The sequence below is a fragment of the Gambusia affinis genome, linkage group LG05 (assembly GCF_019740435.1).
Source record: "Gambusia affinis linkage group LG05, SWU_Gaff_1.0, whole genome shotgun sequence".
Classification (NCBI taxonomy): domain Eukaryota; kingdom Metazoa; phylum Chordata; class Actinopteri; order Cyprinodontiformes; family Poeciliidae; genus Gambusia; species Gambusia affinis.
The window spans coordinates 12517694-12545399 of record NC_057872.1 but is presented as its reverse complement, the minus strand read 5'-3'; the positions used below and the strand labels follow the sequence as shown (position 1 = coordinate 12545399).

Genomic DNA, 27706 nt, shown 5'->3' with positions numbered 1-27706 from the left:
TTCATGTTTCTGTGTCTGCTTGTCATGTTTCAGCTGGTATCTGTTCCTCTGCCGGGTTGTTTTCTGGTTTATTTATATTTTTTTTAATCTGAGTTCTATGGATTCCAGTGTTTCCCTTTCTGCACATAATATTCTGTTTCCCTCACAGCTGACATTCATTCACAACAAATGAACTCACCTGTAAAGCTTTCCAGCAATCAGCCTCCTCAGTATTGAAACACTTTCACTCGTCATTGCTTCCCCTGAGGTTTCTCCTTTGTCCTGTTCTGTAAGTTTTCTCACGGTTAGTCCTCCTGAGTGTTTCTTCTCTTTGTGTGCCAGTATGAAACCTGAAGGTTTGGACTCTTAAGTTTTAATGATAAAAGAAAATCTCTATGATGACACTAATATATACCCAGCTTTTAGTTCATCAGCCTTTGGTAGTAAGGTTGCATCAGATCCAATAATCAATCTTTGACGCAGCTCATAAGAGACTTGCAGGTGTAATCAAATATTTACATGCACTGGAAAAAGAGACACAAACCCTAATTTTATTTACTGTCTTGCATAAAATAACACTCAACCTTTGCTGTTTTAGGTCAGTTAGATTTGTCAAAATGATTTCTTTTTGTCCTTTTAATTCAGAACTTTAAATTTGCCAAAATTATTTTGCGACGCTTAGATGATAATAGCTTTTAAGCTTCTAGGTAATTTCACAAAATTTGACTTAAATGGAGGCAAATCTGTGTACTTACTAAGAGAGAACACCTCAAGGCACTATTTATGTAAAATCTTAGAAAAGGCAAAGATTTCAGGAGGAACTGTGGATCTCCTTAAGTCTGGATCAACCCTGGGTACAATTTCCAGATGTCTGAAGGTGCCAATTTCATCTGTTTAAACAATTATATCCAGCTATAAACACCATGGGAATGTCAGCCACAGCTTTTGGGAAGAAGACAGATTTGGTGTCCCACAAATTAAAATGAACTGGCTGAAGTTGGTGAGTATTATCCATGGTGTGTGGGTCCTGTCCACAAAATGGGCTTAACGGGAAGAAATTACTCTAAAAACAACATAATTAGCATCATTCAAACATTTGACCCAACACAGTTTAAGATCAATTCTACCAAATCTGGAAAAAAATGTAAAAATGCAATAATAATAATAATTAAAAAAAAAATCACTCATTACTCTTGCATTATGTGTATATAAATTATTGTGGTCATACTTGATGCCATAAGACAGGAACAAATTGATCTGATTCATGTTGGAGTGAGAAGAAATGTTATTTGTCTTTTGTTAACCATTTTGTTCCATTTTATTTCAAATAAGACCTTGAAGATTTTCCAAATAAAATAACTGGCTGACTCTTTCTGCAGGTTTCTCCTTTAATGAGAATTACCAAAACTAAGCCTGCAGATGTGTTCCTGAAAACGTTGAAGCAAGCACAATAAAGTGTAAACAACTTAGAGGGGAATTAAAAAAAAAAATCAACACCTATGGGTGTGTCTCTGTGTGTTTACAGTTCCGATTAAAAAGCAGTGTCATTGCTCCTTTAAAATCAAAGCTGGCAGCGCAGCAGGACATGGCCAGGCACCTGCTCCGAGCGCACAGAGCCATCCTGAGACTTTCCCTTTACAAGTCAACACACAAACAAGCGAGCATCACAAGCGACCTGCCGTGTCCTTTGAAGCCTCAGCTCACGGATTAAGTCGTCCGCGGCAGGAAACAACTGTGTCCGAGGAAGAGCACTGGAGGAGCCCGGGGGGCTGAGAGCGATCTGACACCTGGAGGTGGAGGAGGATTCTCTGCAGCGCTACTGCTTCATGTTTGTCTCTCTATCTGAGATGTACCCCGCCAAAGGAATGGGTTGGGACGAGGAGGATCAGCCGAAGGGAGGGATGTCTGAATAACAAGGAGAGAAACACCCACTCTTCCAGACTGACCGTGTCCCAAAAGGAGTGAGAGGAGCGCTTCAGGAGGAAGCAGCGGCAGCTCTCAGACATTTTTTGGTTTTCATAGGATCTCCTTTGGGGATAAAAAAAAAAAAGACGGTTTGATTTCATGAGTCCAGAGGTAAGAGCGCGATTTTATTTATTTTAATTTACGCAGGAGTCTTTGAACGGCGCTGCATTTGGCATGCTAACTGATTATTTGGCTCAAATTGTGTTTGGAAACTTTGTTATGAATCAGTGAGCGATAGATTGACAAGGAAACCAGAGATGCACCTGTGCGCCGGTGGCAGTTCAAATGGCAGTTCCGGGTATTTTAGAAAATTTATTTGAAACTTGAGAGAGGAGAATTTTTATTAAAATGGGGAGATGATTTTTGCACAAAAAGAACGTAATTGTTGATTTTCAACAGGGGCGCCTCCAGAAAGTTTTCAGACAGACTGACCACATGGGGGCCCTTTAATCTTAGGGTGACATTTTGAAAACAAAAACCAAAACTAAGTTTATTTATGCTATAGATAAATAGATAGATAGGAGGTGGAGGCGATATTTAGAAATGGCAAAAATATGACACCAATACATAAATAATGTTATCTTTACCAAACATAATGTAAAAAATAAACCTGGAAGTCTCTGACTGTGTTTGGCAAATTATAGGGATGGCTATTGCACCACTGACTTTCACACTCTCTGTCTTTAATGTGTTCATTTGCACATCTGCAATTGTTTTGTTTTTATGCCTCCTAACAATTTCAGAGAACGATTGCAAACTTTGTTCTACATGCAGTGTTAAACAACAGCATTTTTCCCTAAAAAACTGATTAGTTAACAATCAGGGTGACCTTTGAAATCCAATATTTATATTCATCAAGTTGCAGGGGAGAAACTCTGCTATTATTGCCCAAGAACGTGACAAGGCAGAGAAACAGTTTTGCCTTCTTTTAAGAATTGCATGAAAAGAAAATGGGTATGAAAAAGAACAAACAAAAAACAAATCTTTGTTTTTTTTATTGTTTTCTCTCTTCTATGTGGTGCTTAGAAATGTCTACTTTTGCTCAATCCCCTTTAAGTCCCCCTTCATAAAGTCTGATTGTTTTAATTTTGAAAACAATGAACTCTGCTGTCAATTTTCTGCTCTTTTAACGCTGCTAGGTCTTCCTTCCTAGATGGATTGTTTTTGATATGTAACGACTTATAAGAGAGATTTGTGATTGAATGCCTGATCTAGAGTGATGAACAGCTGGATTGATATTAACATTATTTTTGAGTAAACAAATAATCTTATTTTGTTTTAAAATTTGAAGCTTTCACACATCCTAGCTTGTGCTAAGAGAATTATCTGTACAGTCAATTCTTCAGTTCAAGTATGAGCAATCTAGATATATTGCTGTTGAACTGGTCATGATCCAGTGCCGTCTAGAAACATGGAAAAACTTTTGCGAATGTTAACAGAGCACATTTAAAATTGAGAAAAGCAAATATTTTCTTCAAATTATAGCCTCAAACTATCATAATCCACAAGTTCTGTTCAAAACCATCAATTCTCAGACTCTCATTTGTAACAATTTCCTTCCCTTCTTTGTTGATAAGGTTCAGTCCACAAGGTCATTGATCCATCTGTCTATGCTGCCTGCTTGGCTGTCTTCAATCAGCTCGAGCCTTGTTTCAATTTAATTTTTAAACAAAGTAGTTGGTGCAATGAAACATTCAGGTTCTTCCTCTGATGCCATCCCTGTTTATTTACAGGTGTTTCCAACATTTCGACCCTCAGTTTTTACCAGTTAAAAACAGCAGAGCTCTTCCCAGAGCTTTCAAGCATTTATCTTAGTCATTCCAGTCTTGCTTCTGCTTTTATTGTTTTTGTTTTGTTATATTAACTTATGTATTGGCTCAATACTGTGCAGCACTTTAAACAGTTTTCTTTTAAAATGAAGTTTACAGACACATATAGATTTGGAGTTGAAATAGCCTTTTGATTCAACTCAGTTATAAGCTTCAAATCAAACTCCAACTTTGTGTCTGCGGACTGGTGGCTTTATGTCTAAGATCTTTGTTCAGGCCAATATAATTTTGGTTTTGGATTTTGTTTGCATTAAATTTGGGATGATCAAAAGTTCCAGATTCATTAAAAAATTGAAATAGCCCTTTTAGATAAATTCAGTCAAGTCAATGAACCAACTTAGTTAAACATACACCAAGCTGGACACGTTAGACATCAACTCTCCAGTGATTGGAGATGTAAATAAGCTATTTCTTTTATGCCGTTGTGCAGCCCCATCCCAGAAGACGCCCTGGACAGGTAGTCATATCGCTCATATCATTAAGTGCCACTGCCTTGGGGTTATACTTACTTTGTTCAGGTCAAAATTATTTTTAGTGCATGTGCTCTTTTATTCATGTGACTGTCAGCTAGGTGGTGTTGATCCCTTGAGACAGATGATAAGGCGTCTTTAATGTTTCCATCTCTTCTGTAATAATGAGAGACGGACTGAGAGAAGGTGAGGAGACAGGTGACTGAGTGAATGCAGAGAACAAAAAGTGAAAGGTGAAATGGGGAGATACAGGAAAAGAGGAGAGGTTCTGTTGTGTTTGCTCTTTTCGTCAGTCAATAGGACTCATCAGTTCAGGTCCTGGAAGTGTCAATCAAACCACGGTCCTCCTCTCTGTCACTTTGTCCCTTCCTTCTGTTGGGCCTTTGGTTAATTTCTCAGCTCTTCTCTTCTTTCACACAAAGTCCTCTACTGTTTCTCGCCCAGTCTTCTCAGTGTAGGCGGGAGGTTCGACCACTGCTCTGTGGTCGGTCCAGACGACAGACTTCTGCTCTGTAATTGTAGAAAAGCAGGAGTGTAAAGCATGAATAACTGATTCCAGATTAGTGGATTGGAATTGCTCTTGACCCCCAGAGTCTAAAACGCCTCGGTGGCATTCAGGCTGCTTCTGTTGCTGCTTTATATACATTCCTTTAAATTCATCTGATCTCTACCTAGCTCTCCAACTAACTCAAACTTCTCCCTCTCCATGCAGGTCTAGACTGCTAATGTTGAGGATGTTGTTGATGGGAGAGGTCAGGTGGTGTTTTCTGGCCCCGCTGGTTTTACTTGTCTTTGTTTCCTGTGACCCCAGTAAGACTCAGGGTCAAGGTAAGAACCCCTTTCTCATTTTTCTCCGTCTCCTTCTCACCATCCTAATAACATCCCCCCATATCCAGTCATTCAACTCCTCTAGATCATGTTCAGTAAACCCCTCTCGCTCCTCATGTTTTCCTCCCCCCAAGTTTCACCTTATTGACCCCGTCCACATCACGCTCCCTCCCTTCTACTGTTTCCGCTCCCGTGTTTGTATCCTTACGGGTCCCTTTGTTGTCTGTCTCTCTCTCTGACTCTCAGACTCTGATCAGATCCCATCAGACTCATCATAATACTGCCTTTGTATCATTATACCTTTTCACCCTGGGAGCATGGCACCTCCTGTCAAAGTATCATTCTTTTATTAAACGTATTGTGATTGCACGCCTCTCACTGTTGTAATTTCTCAGAGCACTTTGCTGCACAACACGTCACACTTCAGCGTGCTTTACTATTAGACACGTAAGCCCAGTTTGATCAAACCGAGTCTCATCAAAAGTGATTTCTGGGTGAACGTTTTAATTGGAGAATGTTCAAAATCCAGATGGATTTGTGCTCGTCGATAAGACGCTGACATGTTAAAATGCTTCTTCTTACTGATATCTGTTTTTGCTACCTTAAACTGGGTTCCAATACATTTTTTTTGTTTCAAAATTTTACTCAAGTTTCCTAAAATCTCAGGTTTTTTTAAACCCACTTTTTAAAACCTGCAACCTGCAAACCAGGCAGACTGTAAGAAAGTCAGGAAAAATAAATAATTAGGGACAGAAGAGTGGATGGATGCATGCATGAGTTTAGATGAATACATTAATTCATATCCTGTGTGAATGAGTGCCTGTGGACTGATAAATGGATCGATGAAGAGATGAATGCAAAGTTTTAAACGTACAAATGAATGCATATGTTAATGGGGCCTCTACCTGCAGTCCATGAGAGCTTCTATCCTGCACGTTTTAGATGCATACCTGAGCTAAAACACTTCAATTTAATGAGTGAGTCCATTTTTATTGGAGCCTAGATGAATCCTACATTTAGAGCATAGTGACTTGAAGAGCCCTGATTTACACATTAGGAGAGCGACTGAAGTCTGGAAGACATTTTCCCATGCTCTATTTTATCTATACTTATCTTGACCTGAAAAAAGGCTTAAGTAAAATCCCATATATTGGCAAATGGTGTGTGGGAATCCAGCCTTAATCTGCATTACTCATTCTCCATTGGAATTAAATATTTAACACCCAAAGTGCACAATGACTCGCATCCAGTGCAGATGTTTTTCACTCACAGAGAGTCACAATAACTGCATCAATTATAGCCTGAGCTCAGACATGACAACTTTATTGTCCATCACCTTTGATATGGAGATATGTCTTGGACATATGGCAGAAATTTTCAATAGATGATAAACAAATAAAAAAAAAAAAACAGAATTAACCAATATAAACAAAACTCCAACTACATAAGCTTGAAATATCAAAAGCATAAAAAACAGTATTTAAATCACTATATTGTTAAAAAAATAAAATAATGTTCCAGTCAATGTGTAACTATTTAAGGTATCGCTTGTTCAGAATCAACACTGCTGAAGGGATAAATGGGTTTTGTTTATGTTAATGGGACCATCCGTCTTCTACAAGATGGCAGCAGCTTAAGTGAGGATTGTAAAGGAAGTGCTGGGTCCTTCTGAACTGCTTCTTTCTTTAAAGCGTGTTTATGTAAATCAAGAGGATACATTTGCTGGTGATGATTATCTTACCGACTGCTTGACCACCTGGTTGACCTTATTTCTATGTTTAACCAAAAGATTCCCAAACCAAAAACAATACTAAAGGAGGGAACACTTTCGATGAATTCCCCGTAGACCAGCTGAGAAGTGTGTTTACTTGTATTGAAGCTCCTTTGCTTTCATAAGATAAATAGACTATCTAGCTATCTAGCCTTTTTATGCACACAGTCCACATTGGGCTGGAAAGTCAGCTTGTCATCTACGATTGTTCCCAGATACTTTAATTCAGTGACCTGTTCCACTGCCTGCCCTCTCATGACAACAGGTCTAAGAAAAGCCTCAGTATTTCCCTTCAGGCATAATTCCTTGGATACCCTTATTAATCTTATGACTGAGTCACAGAGTGTGACATTATGTCACTCATCAGACCTTAGGAGAGTTTATTTGCGTTGGGCGTCTACTGTCAAAATAACGGATTGTGTGTGGATAGTAATCACACAGACATGATGCAGAGGAAGTCTTAAATATTTACCTCTCCTTGCTTTGCATTTATGTGCAAGTATACGGTACGTGGGTGTGGAAGCAGCTTGTATGCCCCTTTCAGGATCTCCATTCATGCTAAGAAACAACCAGAAAAGCTGCAGGTTTCATTTAGAGAATCTCTCGGTGAAATATTGAAAAGGCGTTCTCTAATCAGTTTATCACCTATGAATATGAATGATTAGAACTATTTCTGTGTTTTGGTTTAAGGTTTTCTTTTGAGTTTGACTTCCGAGTGGATTGAGTTGGTCTGCTGTTTATGTATCTCTTTCTGCTGTAACCAAAAATATTTAAAGAATATCAAGAGTTTTTTGCTTAATGTTGAGCTCAGATTCAGTCTACATTAATCAGGTAAAAAAAAAATTTAAACAGATATTTTGTTCTCCTTTAAAAAAATAAATAAAAACAATCTTTACATGGTAATCAAGTACCAGTATCAACTTTACCAAGGTTTTTAAAACTAATGGTTCCCATGCTGCTCTTGTGGTCTGAAGTCCTTTCAATGAGACACCAGAGAAGAGCTGGAATAACTTTTCTCCAGCTGTACATCTAGTGTGTTAGTCTAGTGCTGTCCACTCCCCACTTGTTCCTCCTTTTCACTTTTTTTCTCGTTACAAGAATATTGCCAAATTTGGCTGTTTGTATCCCTCATGTGTCCTGGCAACTTTATGGTCATTTTCTTCATTTCTCCTCTGCATTCGCCATGATGCTGCCATGTTTACATCAGCAGCACAACTACCTGTGTTTTCTTTCTGTGTATATACGTATCAAAATTTTTATAGATTATTGATTATTATAGCTATTATAATAACTACTCAGTATGATAAATTAATTTCAGCAGTATAAATAATTGATATAATGTTATCTTTTGATTAAAAGCAACTAGATTATTAAAAAAAAAAAATCTTATGTTTTCTGCTAAAATAGTATATTTATTTAGTACTGATGCTGAGAGAATTTCATACTGATTCAATTCTTTTACGAAATATGGTTGACTGCACTACCGATGCTGCGGCAGAAGGAGGCAGTAATATTGATATTAACAATATCAGAATTGAAAGCAAAAGATCCTGAGCATTCGTAAAGCAATGCTACACTAAAGATTTTAAAACTTACTGGCAAGCATGAAGTTAGCTGTTATGACCTAATCTTTAATTCTAGATAGATTCACCACAAATACAGTTTTTAAATGTCCACTTTATGTCTAAAAATCACAGTTTAAGTCACCAAAATCTTAATTAGTGTAGACAGTGTTCAAACTCAATCTATATCTGCCTTTTTAAAATTATTTGCATCAATGTAAACAGGACATTTTAGTTTATTCTTTACTTTTTTTTTTCTTTCTCCTGCACTCCATATTTCTCACCTCTGATCAGCATTTCTTTCATGTTGAGTTGGAAGACTGCAGTTTGATTCTAGTCAATCACAACTAAACAGGAGTGACCTCCTTGATGCTGGAGGAAGCGCTGTTCTGTCCCTTCATTAGGGAGGTCATTAATGTCTGCTGGGTCTGCTTCTGTAAGCTGCAACATCTGGTCACTGTGGACTTAAGCTGGAGGATTAGAGAGCGCTCTGCTCATTCAGGATGTTTGTATATGTTACTGAAATGTCTTGATATTGTCAGGATCTTCCTCCAACGGAGTGCGCCAGACAAGGAAGTTTTATTACAAGGAACGGAATGCTGCCAGTGGTCTGGAACTGAAGCAAGACAATCAGTATCTGGATTGTTTCTTCATCTGTGCTTCCTTTGGTTAGTTTGCCATGTAGTGTCTCCAGCAGCTGCCACTAGAGCGACATTTACTGTTTCAAAATATTTCTCTTTCTGACTGACTCCTTAAAGTTTTCCCAGACATACAGTAAATATTTATCCAAAGATGCAGATGCTTTTATTCTAACCATTTGTAAATGCTGTCAGCTTCAGCAGATGTACTCATGACTTCAGTATGTGTTTGGCTTCTTCTCAATGTCAGCAAAGTCTGTAGTGTCGTTCTGTATACTTTTGATAAACCTAAATGTTACACCTGCGGCTTAAATTAGTAAGTAGAATGTAGGCTGAGGACAGGATTAGCCACGGCAGAGAAAAAACTAGAATATCAGCAAACTATCATGCTCGCAGCAGTACTGCTGACAAGAAGATTTTCCACTATATTTAGTATACCACGAAGGCTGCAGGTAGCCCGCGCCGTTCTGCAATTAGACATTTAAGGGAAAGGAACAAAACATTTTCACTCTTCATACATCCTTAAAAATGTCTATACTGTTACATTTTTCATGAGAACTTCCAAGTTGTGTTCAACAGAAGGTCAGGAGGTTTCCTAACAATATTAGGATTCAGCATCACAGATGTCTGGTTTAATATTTTTGAATAATGTTTATTCGCCATCAGGTCATGGAGGTGACGGGGTCCAGGAGAGAAACCTAGACATCTCTCTCCCTGCTGATAGCCTCCAGGATATTCTGGAGGTCCCAAATAATTCCCAGAGCAGAAGGAAAATATTGTCCTATTAGTGAGTTCCAGGTCAACTTTGGGGACTTCTTCCAGTGGATCCTACCCACAAAACCTCCAAACAGAAGCATCAACTTGCATTCTTGCTCAAATTACCTAAACTGACTTCTTCTTGCAGAGACTTTACTCTGAGCTCAGATGAATAATGGAGCCCCTCCCCTTATCTCAGAGGTTTGGTCCAGCCAGCCAATGGAGAAAGCTCATTTGAGCTGCCTCTCCTGGCCACAGATGAGGAGTGCAACATAGAAGGATTGTTATATTGAGGGCTTCAGGGCAACAGTGTGCCTCTAGAGGAGTAGCTCAAGAATTTTTATGTCTTATTCATGAATGATGGTAGAATGTTGCAGGATATGGATTGAAGAACTGGCGCCTTGTTTGCAGGCATTGCTCTAGTCTGCCATGTTGAAGAAAATCAGATCCATGAAGCAAAGCTCTGAAGATATCTGAGCAAAAGAAGTTTTCTAAAGAAGCGAAATGTTCAAAGCAACACAACGCAGAGCTGCTAACATAAAAATTGCTGCAGGATAGGAAAGGGGTATAATGGTACACATATCCATACAAAACTGTACCGGTGCAGTCATGACTTGTTAGCAATAGTAATACAACGAAAAATCAGTCATTCACAGAGTGAGTCTGAAAATGCATCAGAGTGTTTTTACTGATTTGTTTTTTTTGGAGCCAGACACAGAAAAAGAATAGATTAAGCCATCAAAAGCAGCCCACACCAAACTAATGCAAGAATGGCTTTTAATAATTGCATGCAGGAGTCTGAAGGTCTACCTGCATGTTTTAGTTAATCATCAGTTTGCATTGGAGCCGTAGCAGTGGAGCACCCAGTAGATTGTCAAGTGTTCCTCAAACTTGCATGAAAGAATCAAAGCAACACTGCAGGTATGTTTATGATGAGGGAATAACATTATAACAGGATGTTAAAAAAAGCCTATTTTACATAATACCACCCATTTTAATGTATAACCCCCCACCCCAAAAAACACTACTGGTTATACTTGTAGTATTGAATGTCTAATGACCTCAATTTTCTATCAATAATTTTGTCTAAGTTCAGTATAGCTTAATTTACACTTGTGTAATTTCTGCAGCATTCTTCTGCTGTTCTTTTTCAAAAAACTGAAAGAAACTCACACTGTGGAGAATTTTTAACAATCAGCTTCTCGATTTTCTTTGTGTACAGGTGTTTCTAAAACTTTAGAAAGACCAGTGAAAGAAAATGCAAATTTGGCTCTCAGTTTATTCTTCTCCGGAGGGTAAACAAGTGACCCGATACCTTATGTTCCTGTTTCCAGCCGACTACATTCCTGGTCAGATAAATCTTTTTAAAAATATGTATTCATATATTCAGCTCTGAATAAGTCATGCATCGTAAAGATTTTATTGGAGAAGTGGGTTAGTGTTTGTTGCTTCATGGCTTTGTGCGTGTTTACTTGCATGGTTAATTACTGGGATTGATTTTTGTTGATTAGCTGACAGCCCGGATCAATATTTTGCTTCAGGATATATCAAAACAGATTATGTGCCAAAATGCATATTTGCACAAATATTGCACTTTGTGTGTGTCTGTAGTGCATTAGTATTACTGAGAGTGTTGGGCAGTAGTTTCACTTCTAATGACCAAGGGGAGAAGCCAATGATGGGAAATCATTTATTCATAAACAAAAGCGGTGATGAGATGGGACAACCTGTTTTGAATTTAAAAACTGTCAAATTATCTGAGCCGCAGCTGCTGTCACCTTCTCATCTGCCTCTGCTGACTGCAATCCAGCCAGTCATGATCATCTGCAGCTTCACACTAAAAAAAACGTCGAGTTAGCGAAGAGGCAACGTGGCCCTCTAATACTCATGGAGAGTATTGATGATTCTCATGGCCTGCTGTGACTGTAAATGAGCAAAGTTAACTGATGAATGCTTTGAAAGTCCTTTAGGAGAAAGTTACAGACGATAAAAGCAGCGTGACTGGTGAGTGTGCCGCTTCCTTTACCGTATCCAGGTCACTCTACATCCACAATGCATGCATAAGCTAAATTACACAGCGCTGAAGGTACAAACAGGGAGCATCAGCTAAAGCAGCAGCTGTGTGACAAGCATGAAATAGACTACAAGCTTTTCAGAACATAAATATTCTTTTTCTAAAACATTGTGCTGATGTTAAAGTTGAGCAGATATTGCATTTGAACACAACTCTCTTCTGCTAGCTTTTTTTCGTCCCCACATTACAGAACAAATATAAATGTACAGGAACAACCAACAGAACGTGCCGTAAATTTGATGAGTCTGGACAAAGCTTGCCAAGAACATATTTTTGAATTGTTCTTTCAGACAAATGGTGAAAATAATTGGCTCTGCCGTATATGGAAAATGGCACTGCAGGAGGGCAACACCTACTTTTCTTGCCCAGTGAGACGTATGAAGAGGTTGTGAGTTTTTTATTCATGACAAAAAAAAAATATTGTTTGTTCTGTGGGAAATGTTCCAATAATTATTGTGCTACTGAGTTTGCGAGAACAATAAGACTAGTATGAATATTCATAAGGCTTTAGTACCTGTCATATAATCTGATGTTGAAGCAGCAACCTTCAACCACTAATGTGAACGCAGGTTTTAGCTCAGAGATGCACCACAAATCCATGCAAAACAAATAAAATGCTGTGAATATACTTGCAGGCTTGAACAGTTTGCCCTGTTATCCTTTGTTCCCATCTATAACAAAGGATGATGATTTAGTTTAGTTTTTCAGAAAATCTAAATATTACCTAAAACCAAATAAAAGATTTTATTACAGCCTTCTGTTGACACTCAATATTTGATCAGGGCTTCTTTTGCTTGAATTGTTGCATTTATTGCAGTGAAAAATAGAAACAATCAACCCGTGTTTCTGCGGAGGAATTAGGGAAGCATCGGTTCCTTTTTTACACCATGCCTTCAGTTTGTCTGATGTAATTTATCTAATATCATTATATAGTATTCTCTTTTAATAGATTCTCTGTAGAATTAAGAGGAGGCCAGTTTGTTGGCTTATTCGAACAGAGGGACACTATTGTCCTTTAACCAGTATTGATTCATTTTGAGAAAGTCAGCCGATGGAAAGTCCTGCTCTAAAATTAATTAGCGTTTTCGTAAAACTTGTCAGCAAGCAGGAAGCATGAAAACCCCAAAGCTCTCCAAATCAGCACTAATTGGAAACTTCACACCAAACCTCAAGGAATGTGGGTTCTCTCCACTGGTTTTACAGACTCTGTGACCTTAATTTTGTAATGAAAAATTAACTTCTATCTGAAAAGATAACTTCGGACCACTGAGGCCTCCTCCTTCCAGGCAGTCCATGATATCTTTGGCTCAGGGATTTCTTCACACCAGGAGTCCAAGAGTCATATTGTCAGAGTCCTGGCTGAGTCCACAAGCTCTGACTTCAGCTGCATTCAATACCTTAAAAATCTACCCGATCTCTTCAATGGGCTTTTCTTTATAATCCTATCAAGGCTGCATTTGACCCTGTTGCTTGTGCACTTTTTTCACACAGTTTTCTTTCCCTCAATCTTTCACTGATATATTTGGATGCAGCCCTCTGTGAAAGCCAGCTTGTTCAGCAGTGATAATTTGTGACTCACCCTACAAGGACTCTCCTTGCACAGGTCATAGCATAACAATTATGAGTTAAAACATTCCAATAGATCTTATTTATTTTAGTTTAGTTCAGTTTTTAACAGGGCAATTCACTTTAATCATCTTATGTCAGTTTAGCATGTATCTGTGCTAGATTTGGCTGTGAAAGCTAAAGATCATCTGCAGTACCAGGGTGATGTTATAGAATATGATTAATGCATTAAATCACATGATTAAGTTATAAAATACTGAAGAATGAACAAGACCAAAAAAATGTTTAAAATGCAACATGCACTAATCCACACATGATCACAGATGTGATTTGTTCCTAACCACCGTTTAATGGATTTAGAAAACTGCCTGGAAGATTTTAATGTTCCTCGGTTCTGTCATTAAAATATTCAAAGCATGAGCTGGCCTATGCTGATTGCATTAACAGAAATAAACGCTTCACACATTTCACTCTGTGTGTACATGAATCTAAATCATGAGTTTCTATGTTCTTCAATTGAAACTCTAATGTATTGAGTTGTTTAAACACTTTAACTACATAAATGTTTGCATGTTTTAACACATAATCAGTAATGACAGAGTTTTGATTATCTCTTTGGTACTTCTTCTTGTTCATTATTACTGCTATTATTATTTAAATGCTCAACCTTGACCAAATGACTGAAGGGGACTGATAGGGCAACAGTATAATCATGCAGCTTAGTATTCAGCCTTACACACTCAGTGCAGCAGCCAGATGACTGCTGTAAGAAAAAGGCATTACTTACACAAGGACGTGATGAAAGGGTGCAAAAAGTCATTAATTCACTGAAGCACAAGCAGGAGTGTAAGGTGGGGAAATAAAAAGTGAAAAAAGAGCAGAATGGGTGACAGGCAGACAGTTTAAACCTGAAGGTGTGATAAAACAGAGAAGGGTTCCATGAGAGCGGTGGAGGAGATAAAAAAGAGGGGAGAGGTGGATAGAAGCCGGAGTGGATTTGCGCTAAGTGCTGTCTCCTCCGTGAACAGAGTAGTTTGTGTACAAACGAGACGGCCGCCACGTTGAGTGAGCACGCCCGGGCGTTCTCCCTCAGGTTCGGTACAGGATAGCTATCTAGCGGTGACAGAGCAAGCATTTGTCATCCATAAATCCTGAGCATTAGCAGAGCTCCTGCAGCCTGAATACTCGGCGGAGTCAGTACCAGGCTTATCTGGAGAGACAAGGAGAGGGTAGCCGGGGACGTAAAGCAAGGAAGGGAAAAAAATTAAGTAGAAATGTTGGCGAGAGGATAAAAGAGGAAGGAAAATCAAAGTGTGACTGATATGAGACGAGGTTGAGGAGGAAACAGCTGTAAAAAAAAAAAAAAAGGGAGAGTTGGAGAAGAAAGGGATAAAAGATTAACATGAGAAGGAAGGTGATGCTAAGGAATGGTAAAGAGGAGACTGAGAAGTCAGCAAGTCAAAGAGCAGTGAAGAATAAGAGAGAAGGGTGCTCTGGAAGTAAAGAATAGGAGAGAAGATGTTTTGGGGGGGAAAAAACAACTTAAGTTGTAGAGAAAATCAAAGATGGGAAGTGTTGCATCTGAAGTGGAGGACAATGACTGAGAGGACGGTGGGAGAGTGATGCACCGGTGAGCATTTACTCATCAGTCAGGATTCGCTCTGAACTCTCTCTGCTCGTAATCCTGACAGGAATCATCCCCTTTTCAGACTGGAAATCTCAAACCATGTTTGCTTCACGTTAACCCAGATAATTCCAGTTCATACAGCTGAGTGACACCTTTAGTCTACACACCGAAAAAGAGATAACCCAAGCTCAAATTTTAAAGATCTTTTAAGTGATGGCTCAAAAAAGGAAAATGAATTTGCATTTATTTCACATTGATAATTTGGCAACTTTTTTTTCAGGAGTGCTTGAAGAAATTACTATTTGGGTTTATGAGTATAATATTAATTATTCTGTTATTGTTCATCTTTACTAAAGTTTTGTAGTTATGTTTTTGTTTTGCTTCAATTAGTTTTGTATTTGCCTTCATCACAGCATCTGAAAAGCAGAAATAGTGGTTCATCAAGGTAACGTTGTGTAAGTGCAGTTTTAGGTGAAGCTGGTTCACCTGTTAGCCATTTGAGGGTGCATAAATGCTCTCATAAAGGATTTATGAATTTGCCCAAGGTGATATTAGAAATGTACTTCTTGAAGTCTCTACATAATCTATTGTTTACATATTTGTTTAAAAAATGTCAAAAATGGACTTCTACCTTCAGCTTAATGATGCTTCTTGCTGTCGTCTGTTTAACCACCGTTCATGCAGAGCTGTACTGATATGCTGTAATCACAAAATCTGCTGCTTTTAATATATATATTCAGATATATGAAGTTCACAGAACGTGATATTGTGAGACACAGAGAGACACTACTGAATGCGTGAAATGTGGGCACTTCTACCCAGACAGAAGATGTGAAATGTGGTTTGATATTTACGGCCATATGGTGATAAACAAGAACAGACGTGTGAGATTGTTGAAGGGTAATCAGAGGCCCTCATGTTCTGTTGGCATCCTGGGGATATTTCCAAAAGTCATTCATCAAAACTTTACGTCGATACAATCATCATCCTGCTCATAGATCTCGACATTCAGACATACAGTGGGCTTAATTTATTTTTCTTATAGGTTTGTTCCATAATTCAGTAGGTGAGTGTAATCATTGAAATGCAGAGCAAAAGTAGAAGCACTCAAGGCAATTTTCACCCAATTATAAAGATCCTACCTACTCACTTCACCTACCATCAAACACACTAAGTGATACCAAGGTAGCAATCTTCTGAGCGCCATCATGCACTGAAAATTATTCATAGATTTTTATTGTGTGATATAATTATACATTTTCAGCCCGTGCCTTTAGAATATTGGATAGGAGGCATAGTGTCGTCGCTTAAGAAATGCAGCAAGGAAAGTATAAAACTTTAAGTGTTTTATTGATGTCTTTGCAAATTACAATAGAGCATGAAATATTATAAAGGGATGTGATTCTTTTGATTGACTTTGCTTGTTGTGCCTAAGTGTCAGGAGTTCCCCGACTCCATTAGTAAAAAGTTAAACAAGCACTGACCTTAGCTTCTGTTGAATAATGCATTTACATTTTTTGTATATTTGAACAAAAATAATGAGACTTTTAAAGAAAGTTCCATATTATCCATAAACGATAAGATGCAAAAGGCAGTCAATTATACCATTTGTCAATTTATGAAAATTCTTGGAAATGTAACATTTTCTGCTGGTCTTGCTTTGGATTGACTTGGTTCATTTTTTAAGGTCAGTAATAGGACATGATAAAACATATTTCATTAATCACTTAGCTGTAAATAATTAGCAGCTTTAATTGCGTGCTTAGCCAATTTTGTTGAATGTCTGAATGAATAACTAGACACATAAAATATGTTTTGCAGATATTTGTACCTCAATCTGGTCTGTGCCAGAATGTTGTGGATATGCTTTGATTAACACAAGTCCACATACAGTTTCATATATATGTATTGGATGTAACTTTTATAATTTGCAGCTTAAATGTTTTTCCCTGTTGCTTTGTCTTTTTCATTTTGATTATTATATTGCGGTTATAATGTCAACACATTAAAACTAAATCTGTGCTTTTGCTTTGTTGTCTTACTATGAATATATTAATAAATTGTATTCTCTTCACTAATAGGAATAACATGCAGTTTCTTTCTAAATGTCTTCTGGACATCCAGCAGTAAAGACACTAATGACACAACCTGCCTCAGAGTACGATGTGGGAAGAAAGCTGACATAATCGACCATGAGTCATAAGCTGCTGGTTTGTCAGGCAGGGCTGCTGATGGACCCCACGAACCCAGAATGACTTCCTGTAGCTGTTTTATCAGTCGAATGTTGAATAAAGGACCTGAACGCCGTCAGGCTGGTGCAGAAACAAAGGCAGCCGATTTAATAACGACATCTGAAGAAACAAAACCCACAATACAAAATACAAAACATGATGCAAACCAGAGGAACACAGTGGCAACACAGTTTCACATTTATGCAAAATAAAGCAACTTTCTAAGCAATTGCTGACCTCTGTCATGAAATGGATGCGTGGTGGATGCTGTTGCCACCACCACAGCTCCTTTAATCTTTTGCTGTTTCAGATACCATTAAAACATTTAGCAAAAAATGAATTTTTGAAAAGAACTGTTCTCGCCCGTCGACAGCTGGAGTTAGGCACCAGCACCCCTGCTGGGCTGTGGGTGTGGGAAAATGGATGGATGTTCATAGAGATTAAATAAAAAATTTAAGACTGACCAATTTTGTTCATTTGCCCCTACTAAGCAGACAGAAGTCTGTAATAAAGTAATTTCAAGGTCCAGCTATCCATTGAAGGCATACAGAAAATCCAGCATTAATGCTCCACCTTCTCTTTCACACATGGCCAGTCTGGGCCCCAGAAACCCAAGATATTAGCTGCCAAATGCAGAACTCGAGGCTCAGAACGAAAACCTAAAATCAATGTTATCAAGGAGTCTGTAGAGGTGGTCGACTGAGGTCCAATGATGGCCCCACAGGCACAAGCAGCAGAATCAGGACTTTCTACACATACAGTAAATGCTTCACAGATGCATCTTGAAATGTGATTTAAAATGAACAAATGCAGAAAACAAAGACCCAGGAAGGCTTGTTTGGCATAGATGGAGAGAGAAAAGCAACTAAAAACAAAACGACGCATACAGCATGACATATAAAATTCATTGTCTGAACCATAAATTTCTAAATGCTTTACATAAATCCAATCACTTCTGCAGGTATTGTCCTGTTACATCCATTGTATCTCTGTGTATAGGTATATGGTCGTTGTCTAATTTAAAGTTTAATTTCTACCCCAGTCTTTAGTCTTTTGCTGGCACACATCATGTTTCCCATGGAGGGAAAAAACTAATCAGTTTCACAACATGTTTACTGTGTCCCGTATGGTTTGTGGGCTACTGCAAGCTAAACTTTTTATGACTTTCATTCAGCAAAGTATTTCTTTATGCCAATCTTCCATAAAGGGCAGATTACTTGAGTGCAGGACTCTGCAATTGTTCAACAGATTATCCTACCTGCAGCTCCCACAAAGTTACAGGGACTCTGTCATGTATTCACTAAAATTGTAATCCATATTTTTTTATCCAACCAAGTGACAATTATGTGCTACTTTGTTCTGGTTTTTCTCATATAATGGTGGCGGGGGGAGTTTCCAGTTTCATCCCCTGCTCTGTTGTTTTTGTGTCCTTGACATCTCGCCCGCCTTGCCTGCTGGTGGTGATCAGAGGGCCCAGAGGCACCGGTGCATGGCAGCCCTGCTTCTGTCAGGCTGCCTCAGTGCAAATGAGGCTACTATGTATCTCATAGCAGTGTGTAAATGTGTGCATGAATGGGTGAATGACTGAATGTAGTGTGAAGTGATTTGGGGTCGTCTGGACTTGATAAAGTACTATACAAGTATATGCCATAACATTCCAGCAGAATGCATCAAAATATGTGGTTGTGTGGTGACAGGGTGTAGAAATACCATATTTATTCCATCATAAGCTGGGTGAACTCCCAATCTGAATTTCATTCCAATTTCTTCCTTCCTGCTTCCTTGTTTTATCTTCTTCTGCAGCTTTCAGATCCCTTTTAAAATACTTTTTAAGAAATGTCTAATGATGCTTAGGATCTTTTCATGTCACAATGTTTCCTTGAATTAGACACAGGTCTCCTTTTTCATTCTTGTATCTGGTTTAAGTGTTACCTTACTCTACAGTACCAGCTCCGAGGAGGCTGCGTTTCAAAGTGCACAGTTCCCGCAAACTCCTAGTTTCATGGAGGGAGCCCAGAGGAGATGTCGACAGCTATTTATTTCTCTACAACAGCTTACCAGGTAGGATCCTCTACACACATGAACAGAATACACACACAGAGAGATAAAACACTATGTCAAAGAGGAGTGTAACTTCAGGCACCCGAGGAAAGATTAAGGAACTGGATATTTTTTCTTTTATCTGCCAAGAAGGATTATGTAATTTAGAAGGATTATGTAATTTACTTCTTATCAAAACTCCTTTGAACAAATTTCACTTCTGGGAGATCTGCAGACCTCAAAGTTTGTTCTGCACCTTTGCCAACTTGGAGAGCATGGGGGAAGTGTTTCTGCTGAACATGTCAGCAGATTTTTTTAAAGAGGGACGAACAGAGGGGACAGTAGCAGGACCACTTTCTAACTCACATTGGAGGTCAGCCTGGGTTGGCTGAAGAATGCACCATGTTCTGCTTTGTTTTGCATCTGTCACACGCTGATCAATGTGCAGATGCAGTGCGTTCACAGCCTAGTAGAAATCGCCCTAATCATCGCTGAGAGGATCCTCATCCTGTAGTCGCAGTGCACCTGAATTTACAGCCAAGACTCAGGCACTTCACTGCTACTGCATTATGGTCTGCATCTGGTAATAAAGCTGGGCTTAACATTAGAGTTGATTCTTTTACAGCCTGCGTTAAAAAGGAATATGCAGGAATAGGGATTCTCGCATAAAACTCATCTGGTGATATCATGAGAACAGAACTAAAACTCAGCTTTACGCCTCCTTCCTTCTCAGGGAAAAGAACAGCTTATTGCTGAAAATGCAGTTTCAGGTAATTAATTTCAGCACAATCTTTGCTGCATTCATATGGTTAATAAAGCCTTTTTTGATCACTGTGAAAGGAATGAAATCATGTTCTTTCCTTCTTGTTTCTGAGTCAGATGAGGTGAATGATGGAGCTAGTTCAGAACTGCTGAGGTAACATCTTTATAGACCACAAAGGATTCAGTTACATTGGTCACTGACCTTTTGGGTCAGGATAATTTTCCTGTTCTACAAAGACAGAAAGAGCTGGGTTTTTATGAAAGAAGATTTCACAGGAGAAAATGACTTGCTGGATGTTTTCTTAATCTTCTTCCTGTTTTTGTTCCAGGTGAGTTTCTCTTAAAATCGGGTTGTCATTGTGGCTGATTAAATTCAGGAGAGAATCTCTGCTTCTTCACCTTGCTGTTGGGTTTCTGTATGACATACAGCACAGAAACCCAACACCATACCTGACAGGAGGTATAGTGTTCTTAGAGCGAACGCCTCACCTTGAATCCTCCAAACATTTCTTTTATATGCCGTGCATCCGATGAGTTCAATCTTTGTCTTGTCTGACTGTAAAATCTCTCAGAAGACATTCGATTTGTGCTACTGTAAGTTTCTGTCTTGCCTGAAGCAGAGACTTTTCCCGAAGTTGGTGTTAAGTAGTGTTGGCTCAGAGGGCTGAAATTATAAGTAACTGGTTCCACGACCAGGAAAGCAGCAAGTGTACATGAGAGTGAAGAGTTGACAAATATCAAATTGTTGGTAGCTCTTTTTAATTCAAGGATTAAAAAGTGAGTGGTTTCACTGGAACATTGGAAATTAATCTAATTTCAAATAGCAGGGTGTGTATGTCTGTATCTGAGCCTTTGTGTATAATTTTGAAATGGTTCAATAATTAATTTCTGTGAATGAGGAGAGTGTTTCTGTCACATCCCTTGTTATTGTGGACTTCTGCTTTTTTTCATTTCTGCATATATATTTGTTATTTTGATTGTCTGTTCCTCCAGCCCAGTTTATTCATTCAGTTTGTTCATTACCTGACTTTTGTATTTGTATTGTGGACTTAGTATTATCTTCTCATTATAGTTTATTCCTTCTGATAGTTTAGTTTATCTTTTTAGTTGTTTAGTTTATTTTATCTTTTTAGCTGTTTGATTTATTTTGTTAGATTTGGTATTTATTCCTGTTATTGTTTAGGTTTTCTTCCTTCTACCTTCATCTTTATTTTAGTCAGTTTGCCATTTACTCCCCTCCCCCAGCTGCTAGTCATTTTCTTGTCTAGTCTTGCTCCCTTCACAGCTGCAGCTGGTTATTTCTGATTAGCTCCTTTGTCATGTCCTCTCCCTCCTCTGTCCTGGACTCCAGTGGCTCATTCGTTGTTCTCTTTCATTGTTGCGCTCTGCCGCCTCTCCATGGTCTAGGTTTCCCGTTTTTTTGTAAGTTTTTGATTTGTGTTCATTAAACCATGGCTCATATGACCACTCTGTTCTCCTGACTACGTTTTGGTCCAAATCCAAATTGAACAATTTAGAGTTTTCAATGCTAGTGCGTTTTTTTTTCTTCTTCTTCTCCTTCTTCTTCTTCTTTATATGAGTAAAAATGAAGCCAAGCTACACAAATTAAACTTTTGTTTTTATAAAAAACAAAATAACAAAAACGTAACTAATTTTCAGGCCTCCCAATAGTGGTGTACCTAGATCAGTGTTGAGTCCTTTCAGTGTGTTGCAGTGTAAAGCGCTGCAGGACGTTGTGTGTACCTGCTGCAGTTTACTGTATCTCTCTGCCTGGGACTCACTAAACTTATAATTTGTAGGAAGGGAAGAATAGATGCTCACACACACGCACACACATATGAGGGAATAATTCACATGTGTAGGATTTTATATGATTAATGCAGACTTGTCTCCACAACGGTATTATACATTAGTTTGTTTCTGCAGCCATAGTTTGAACCCACAGTTTAGAAACATTTGTGAAATTTATGTTAACTCTAAGTATGAAATTTTACCATTGTCAACCTGCAACAATGTAGTAACCTGTCTAAAGGAGAACCAGAGGATCAATAAAAACACAGAAAGGATCTAGCAGAAGAAAAGAACAGAAAACCAAACACAAAATCAAGATTATAATACCAGATTTTCCTTTTTTTTATCTACATTTAACCACTTGTATTTGTAAGAGTTGCATAAATAAATACACATAACAAAATATTTCCACCTTGACTGTTGAACAGCTCTTCAGATGACTTTGCTTTTTCCTAGATGGCGGCTTACAATAAAACATTTTTATGTAATTCTAATGTTATTTCTTGTGACTGAGTGTCTAAATGTCTTTTTATTAAATCTCTTTCTCTGTTTAGGTGGTCAGCAAAGGGAGATCATTGTGTCTAAATCTGACCCAAAGGTTTTAATAACGGACTACAATCCGTCTAAGGACTACATTATTAGTGTCATTGCTATTAGAGGCAGAGAGCAGAGCAGACCACTTCGGGGGAGATTTAAAGGTTTGTTTCATTTTCTTTCTGCCCTTCTGGAATAGTCTTGTCTTTTCTGTTTTTCTACTTTACTAAATAGTCTTTTTGTTTTGTTCTCATTATGTTTGGCCTTTTCCTATTTTAAGCTGTTTAGACATTCTCTCAGATCTTTTTGTTATGCAGTGTCTTTATATATTTTTCCCTCTGTGTCACTTTTCTCATTTGTTGTTCTGCTTGGTTTTGTTGTTGCTTCATTGTCTCAGTTTTTTAAAGGTATTTTCTACTCTCTTCCGTTCTCACCATCTTGGCTTTGAGAAGCCTTGGACCAAAAGAGTCTGGCAGTACGATCAGTTTCAACATAAATGCCAGCACTCTGGTATTTAATAGCGTTTAACAGTACTACTGTGTTTTTAGAGTTGAAGGTCTCTCCCTTCATTCTCCAAGCTAAATCAACACCCCTGTGCCCAAAGTACTCAAATTTACACTCTTCAAACCAAAGAACACACTTCCAAAGCACCATGCTTCAAGTGTTCAACTTTAGTCGGACATCGATGCCCTGTTGTTTCAACAAGGGAGTTTTTCTTGGACGGCGACCTCGAAGTTCTTCATGATGAAGAACTATGACGCTTTCTTGACGCATTAAGTCCAGTAGAGGCTATTTTAGCAACAATCATCTTGGGAGAGACTAAAGGGTGACATGTCTGGCGATTTTCCTCTGCAGTTTTTAAAAAGTTGTGCTTTCAGCCACACCCAGGTTTATTTGCGAAAGAATGTGCGCCCTGATGCTTGGCAATAATGCCTCATGCAGCTGTCCTACAGAAACATTTGGAAATGACAATGTAGCCTTCACCCTCATATTAAGTGTCTATTATTCTCTTTTTTTAGGGCCAGACTTTTTTTTTCTTTTGGCATGATGAATTTGCTTCTGATCAAAAATGTCAGATTAGTCAAAGTGTTCAAGTTCATTTTGTAAGGTTCTGTGCTAATTGATTACCTCGATATGGTGTGAAAGTTAATTGAATATTCAAGTGAAGCTTAAAGCTAATTTTATATTTGGATTTGTCTTGGCAGTAAATTAAGCTTCTTGTTTAGTTCAGCACATAAAATATACAGATAAAACATTATGGAGATTTTGTTTTTGGTGTTTTGGAAACAATTTGATTATGGACAGTTTTTATTGTGGTCGTTTCTATGGAAGAACTCAGTGTTTTGTGTGATTTCATCAGGGAAACTAAAAGTTTTGATCTCGGCCATATTACCACATTATATTTATGGCAAAATAAAGTTTCTTAATCCGTGTTTTATTTCTGTTCTGCTAACGTCTCATTGCCTTTCTCCAGCTAAACCAGCTGCTGGAGGTGAAAGTGACAAAGAAGATGAGTCTGAGCCGCAGAGGCTGACTGATTCAGATGGACCTCCTGACGATGCCAACGAGATCTCTGGAGGTAGGACAAAAACACACACCATTTCCATGACAAGAGGCTGCCTTTAAGCTGAATGTATAGATGAGATAAATGCCTTTTGGATGGTTTCTCCAGTCTGTTGCCATAGAAATGTTTTGGAGGCTGGCAGACCAGCATGTGTAGTGTCAGTGCAGATCCGGTTGTATCCAACAACATGCTGAGTTTGTGAGCAATCAGTAATGGAAAACGTCAGAGAAATGTCCTGACTGGCACCCGTCAGGTTTTCACCCAACAAGTGAGAACCAAAATGCCAGAACCACATATTCCTCTATGATGAATCTGTCATAGTTGTGATTTCTGGAAACATTTAGTGTTTAACATGAACTCCTGATATAAGCAGAGTGTCATTCACTGTTCGCTCTTGTCTGCATGAGTTGAAGCTGCTTTTTCCTCAAAGAATTTGCTTCATGTTTGAAACCAAGCTGTTCCAAGATGTTCTTTTTGATGGCTTAAGATTTGCTTTCAAAGAGATTTACAGATAGATGTCTTGGATATTTTACTGAATAGTCTTCCTGCTAACACATTCCCAGTTAACATGGGGATTTGTTTTGCTTCATTAATCATTTTTGCAATGCTTTTGGTTTTCACTAATGTGTGAAGATCATAAAAATCCGTCACCCAGATGATGCATATAGCAACATCTCAGATATTAGGAAAGCTGTTAATGCGTGAAAGTGTTTGTTTTATTAAAATGTGAGTCTAAATGTATTCATACCCTAGACAGATGTGGATTTTAAAATAATTTTTATGCAACCAAAATATTTGCTTGTCTTTCCCTCACCTTATTATTTACACTTTAAACAACATCATCACAGTGATGGCATATAATTACATTCCAACACAAACCAGAAAAAAAAGGTTTGTCTTTGTGGACATAATGCTGCATCTCTCAAAAGATAATTAATGAACGTAAAAGGAGAATCAACCCTAAACCTCTTTTTATTTACATTACAATAAACAATGGTGTCTGTTCTCAATAATGAATGGAAACATTTGTTGGAATCACAGTAGTAAAACCTTTCTTGCTGACCAGCTTTCTGCATGTTTTTAATGTATTTTGACAATTTAACTTTGGCTCCAAGTCTTTGAGATTGGAAGGCCTCTGTGCCATCACCCTGATCTTTAGCTCCCTCTGGAGACAGATTCATATTGAGACCTAAAAGTCAAAATTACCTCCAGTAAGAAGAAACAAAACGATTGCTTTGAATCTAACTCCGCCAGAAGCGTGATTAAATTTTGATCCACACGTTAGTTCCCATCCAGCAACAGCATTAGAGCCCAAGTCTAATAGAAAGCATTTGCTCAGGGGAAGAATGCTAATTGTTTCAATCTGAACACATTTGATTTATACCTCCTAAAGATGCATTTAGGGCCCATTCGAAATTGGTACAACACTCAAACAGTGTTATTTTTGTGTATATGCCAACGAGCAAATTTAATTCAGGTGACAGATGTTTGTTCTGGTGTAATGAGAGAATTACTGGACATTTCCTGGATGCATAAAATGAAACTCGTGTGAAAGGAAACTCCTTAAGTCGCAGGATAAGAGCAATCAGCCATCAAGATATCAACCTCCGTCCTGTTCAGCACCGCCGTGGTTTTAGCTGTTGTGTTGGCCTCCACAGTGGATTGACTGTACAGAGTGCAATTATTTTAAGGACTATGCAGTTATATATTGATTGCACCATATAATTCCTCTGTAATATGCTAAATGTGCATTTCAGAGATGCTGATGGAGCACAGAAGTACAATTTATTTATACGCATTGAGAGAAGCGATGAACAATTCATTTCCATAAAAACATAACAAATTGGCTCTTGGGTGCAAAGCACATAGCTAATAAATCTGAACTCCTATACTGACCGCAGGTTTTAGAAATAGTTTTTCTTAATTGCAATACCAAACAAGTTAAAAGATTGAAATTATAAATTTTAATCTGGATCATGATTATGAACGAAAGATTTATCTGACCTATCCAAGTCTTATTTAATTCCATTTACGATTAAAACACTTATAATTGTGTTAGTGTCATCATGGTGATACAGAGAAATAAAAACAACACAAAGTAATAATAAACTCTAACAACAAAGAAAAAATAGAAATGGCAATGTACGTTTCTGAGCTCTCTTGGTTTCTTTCTTGTCCATTATTATACCAGATACAATCACGCTAAATAGTCATCATTAAAAAGACTGTGCTTGTGATTGCTTATACATTTAGTTTTACATATATGTAGACAAACCTGTTTATTTAAACATGATAAATGCATCATTGTAGTAATGACACATATTAGTTTGTATTTTTGGTTGTGTTAGCTATATCTGTCTTTTCTCTCGTCTGACAAATACATTTGATTCTTTGTATTCTTTTTCATTTAAGATACTTAGAATGAATTTGCCAATGTAGCTTCCATCTCGCTCATAAGACAAATTAGTGGAGTAGTTTGAAATAGAAATAAGAAAGGTTAACTAAAAAAACAAGTGAAAAAGTGGTTTGTGTCTATGTAAAACCAGATGTTGTGTTTTTATGCAGTTGCAGTTTGTAGATTTACCTCACAGCTAAAAATAATCTTTACTAGAAACCCTGTTTCACAGCTGACATTGAAAGAAAAAAAGTTCAGAAAATTTAAGTGAGAAAAGTTCAAAACTAAATATCTGGGCCACTGAAATAAAAAAAAAACAAACAAAAAAACATCTACAGATATAATTCAACCTGTATTCCAATTATTTTAAAAATAAAAAAATTAAACCACAGAAAGCAGGCTTTGTGAATCTAGACCCACCCACAGGTTTTAGTCTTTCATATGAAGTTCCTCCTGCTTCCCTTTCTTCTAAGCAAGGATATTATAGCTGGATTTCCATCAGATTCCTGTTATTAGACCCAGCTACCTTTCAATGCAACACCGGAGACTTTGATTGGTTCTTTGCTTTTCTACCTGTTGGGGATTATAATAATATCCTGCTGAGCTTCTGTCTGGATTCAGCTGCAGCGATAATAATAATGCATCTCTTTAGTTCAATAGAGAACGCTCCTTTATATTGAGGTATAATGTGGGACTGCTTCTCCTCTTGTCTCCACATGATGCTCTGCATGTGTATTTATATTCCACGGTGATAACACCGGCGTCCCACTGAGCTCCTCAGAGATGGTGCTGCAGACAGTCTGCCAGGGTTCCTGTGTGAATGTGTTTTGCGTGCGTAGACGAAGGTGTAGCTGTGTGGAGTTTAGTACTGCTGACCTACTCCATCTTTATTGCAAAGTAGCAATCAGAGCTTTCATGTAAGAATACCTTAATTACAAAACCTGGTCATTCTAGCTTTTGTGCATTTACAACAAAAGTTTTTTTTTTGTTTAGTTTTTTTTTTTTTTTTTTAGATTGCTGATAATTATATTTAGAATTAGGTTGGTATTAGGATAAAAGAAAATCATACAGTTTCAATTTGAACAATTTAAAGTTTGTCATTTCTTGCCAAGCATGTATTTTTAAATCTTACTGACTAGGTAATACAAGCAACTTCTTCAGGGATTAGATTTCACAGATGTGTTTCATACCCCAAAAAGAAGAAGTGCAACAATATTTACAAGACGCACTGTGAGAACTAGTGTCTGTTTATCTGTCCACTGCAGGTGCAGACATCATCTCTAGCAGGCGACCTTCAAAGTGCCAAAGCAGAGAAGCTCATATT

General features: G+C 37.9%; 1 protein-coding gene across 4 annotated transcripts in view; it reads left to right on the top strand.

Moving 5' to 3' along the window:
* The first annotated feature begins 220 nt into the window (after positions 1 to 220).
* col14a1a (collagen, type XIV, alpha 1a) overlaps positions 221 to 27706 on the top strand; it is a 116528-nt gene continuing 89042 nt past the window's right edge. For 2 of the 4 annotated variants that reach the window (XM_044116450.1, XM_044116447.1), the window contains exons 1-6: positions 222 to 268; positions 1359 to 2055; positions 4956 to 5071; positions 19241 to 19357; positions 22444 to 22587; positions 23898 to 24002. In XM_044116450.1, coding sequence (XP_043972385.1) covers positions 4969 to 5071; positions 19241 to 19357; positions 22444 to 22587; positions 23898 to 24002 — 469 coding nt within the window. In that variant the 5' untranslated portion in view covers positions 222 to 268; positions 1359 to 2055; positions 4956 to 4968. Of the gene's footprint in view, positions 284 to 1358; positions 2056 to 4955; positions 5072 to 19240; positions 19358 to 22443; positions 22588 to 23897; positions 24003 to 27706 lie in introns of all 4 variants that reach the window. The other 2 variants (XM_044116449.1, XM_044116448.1) reach the window with 2 other exon arrangements.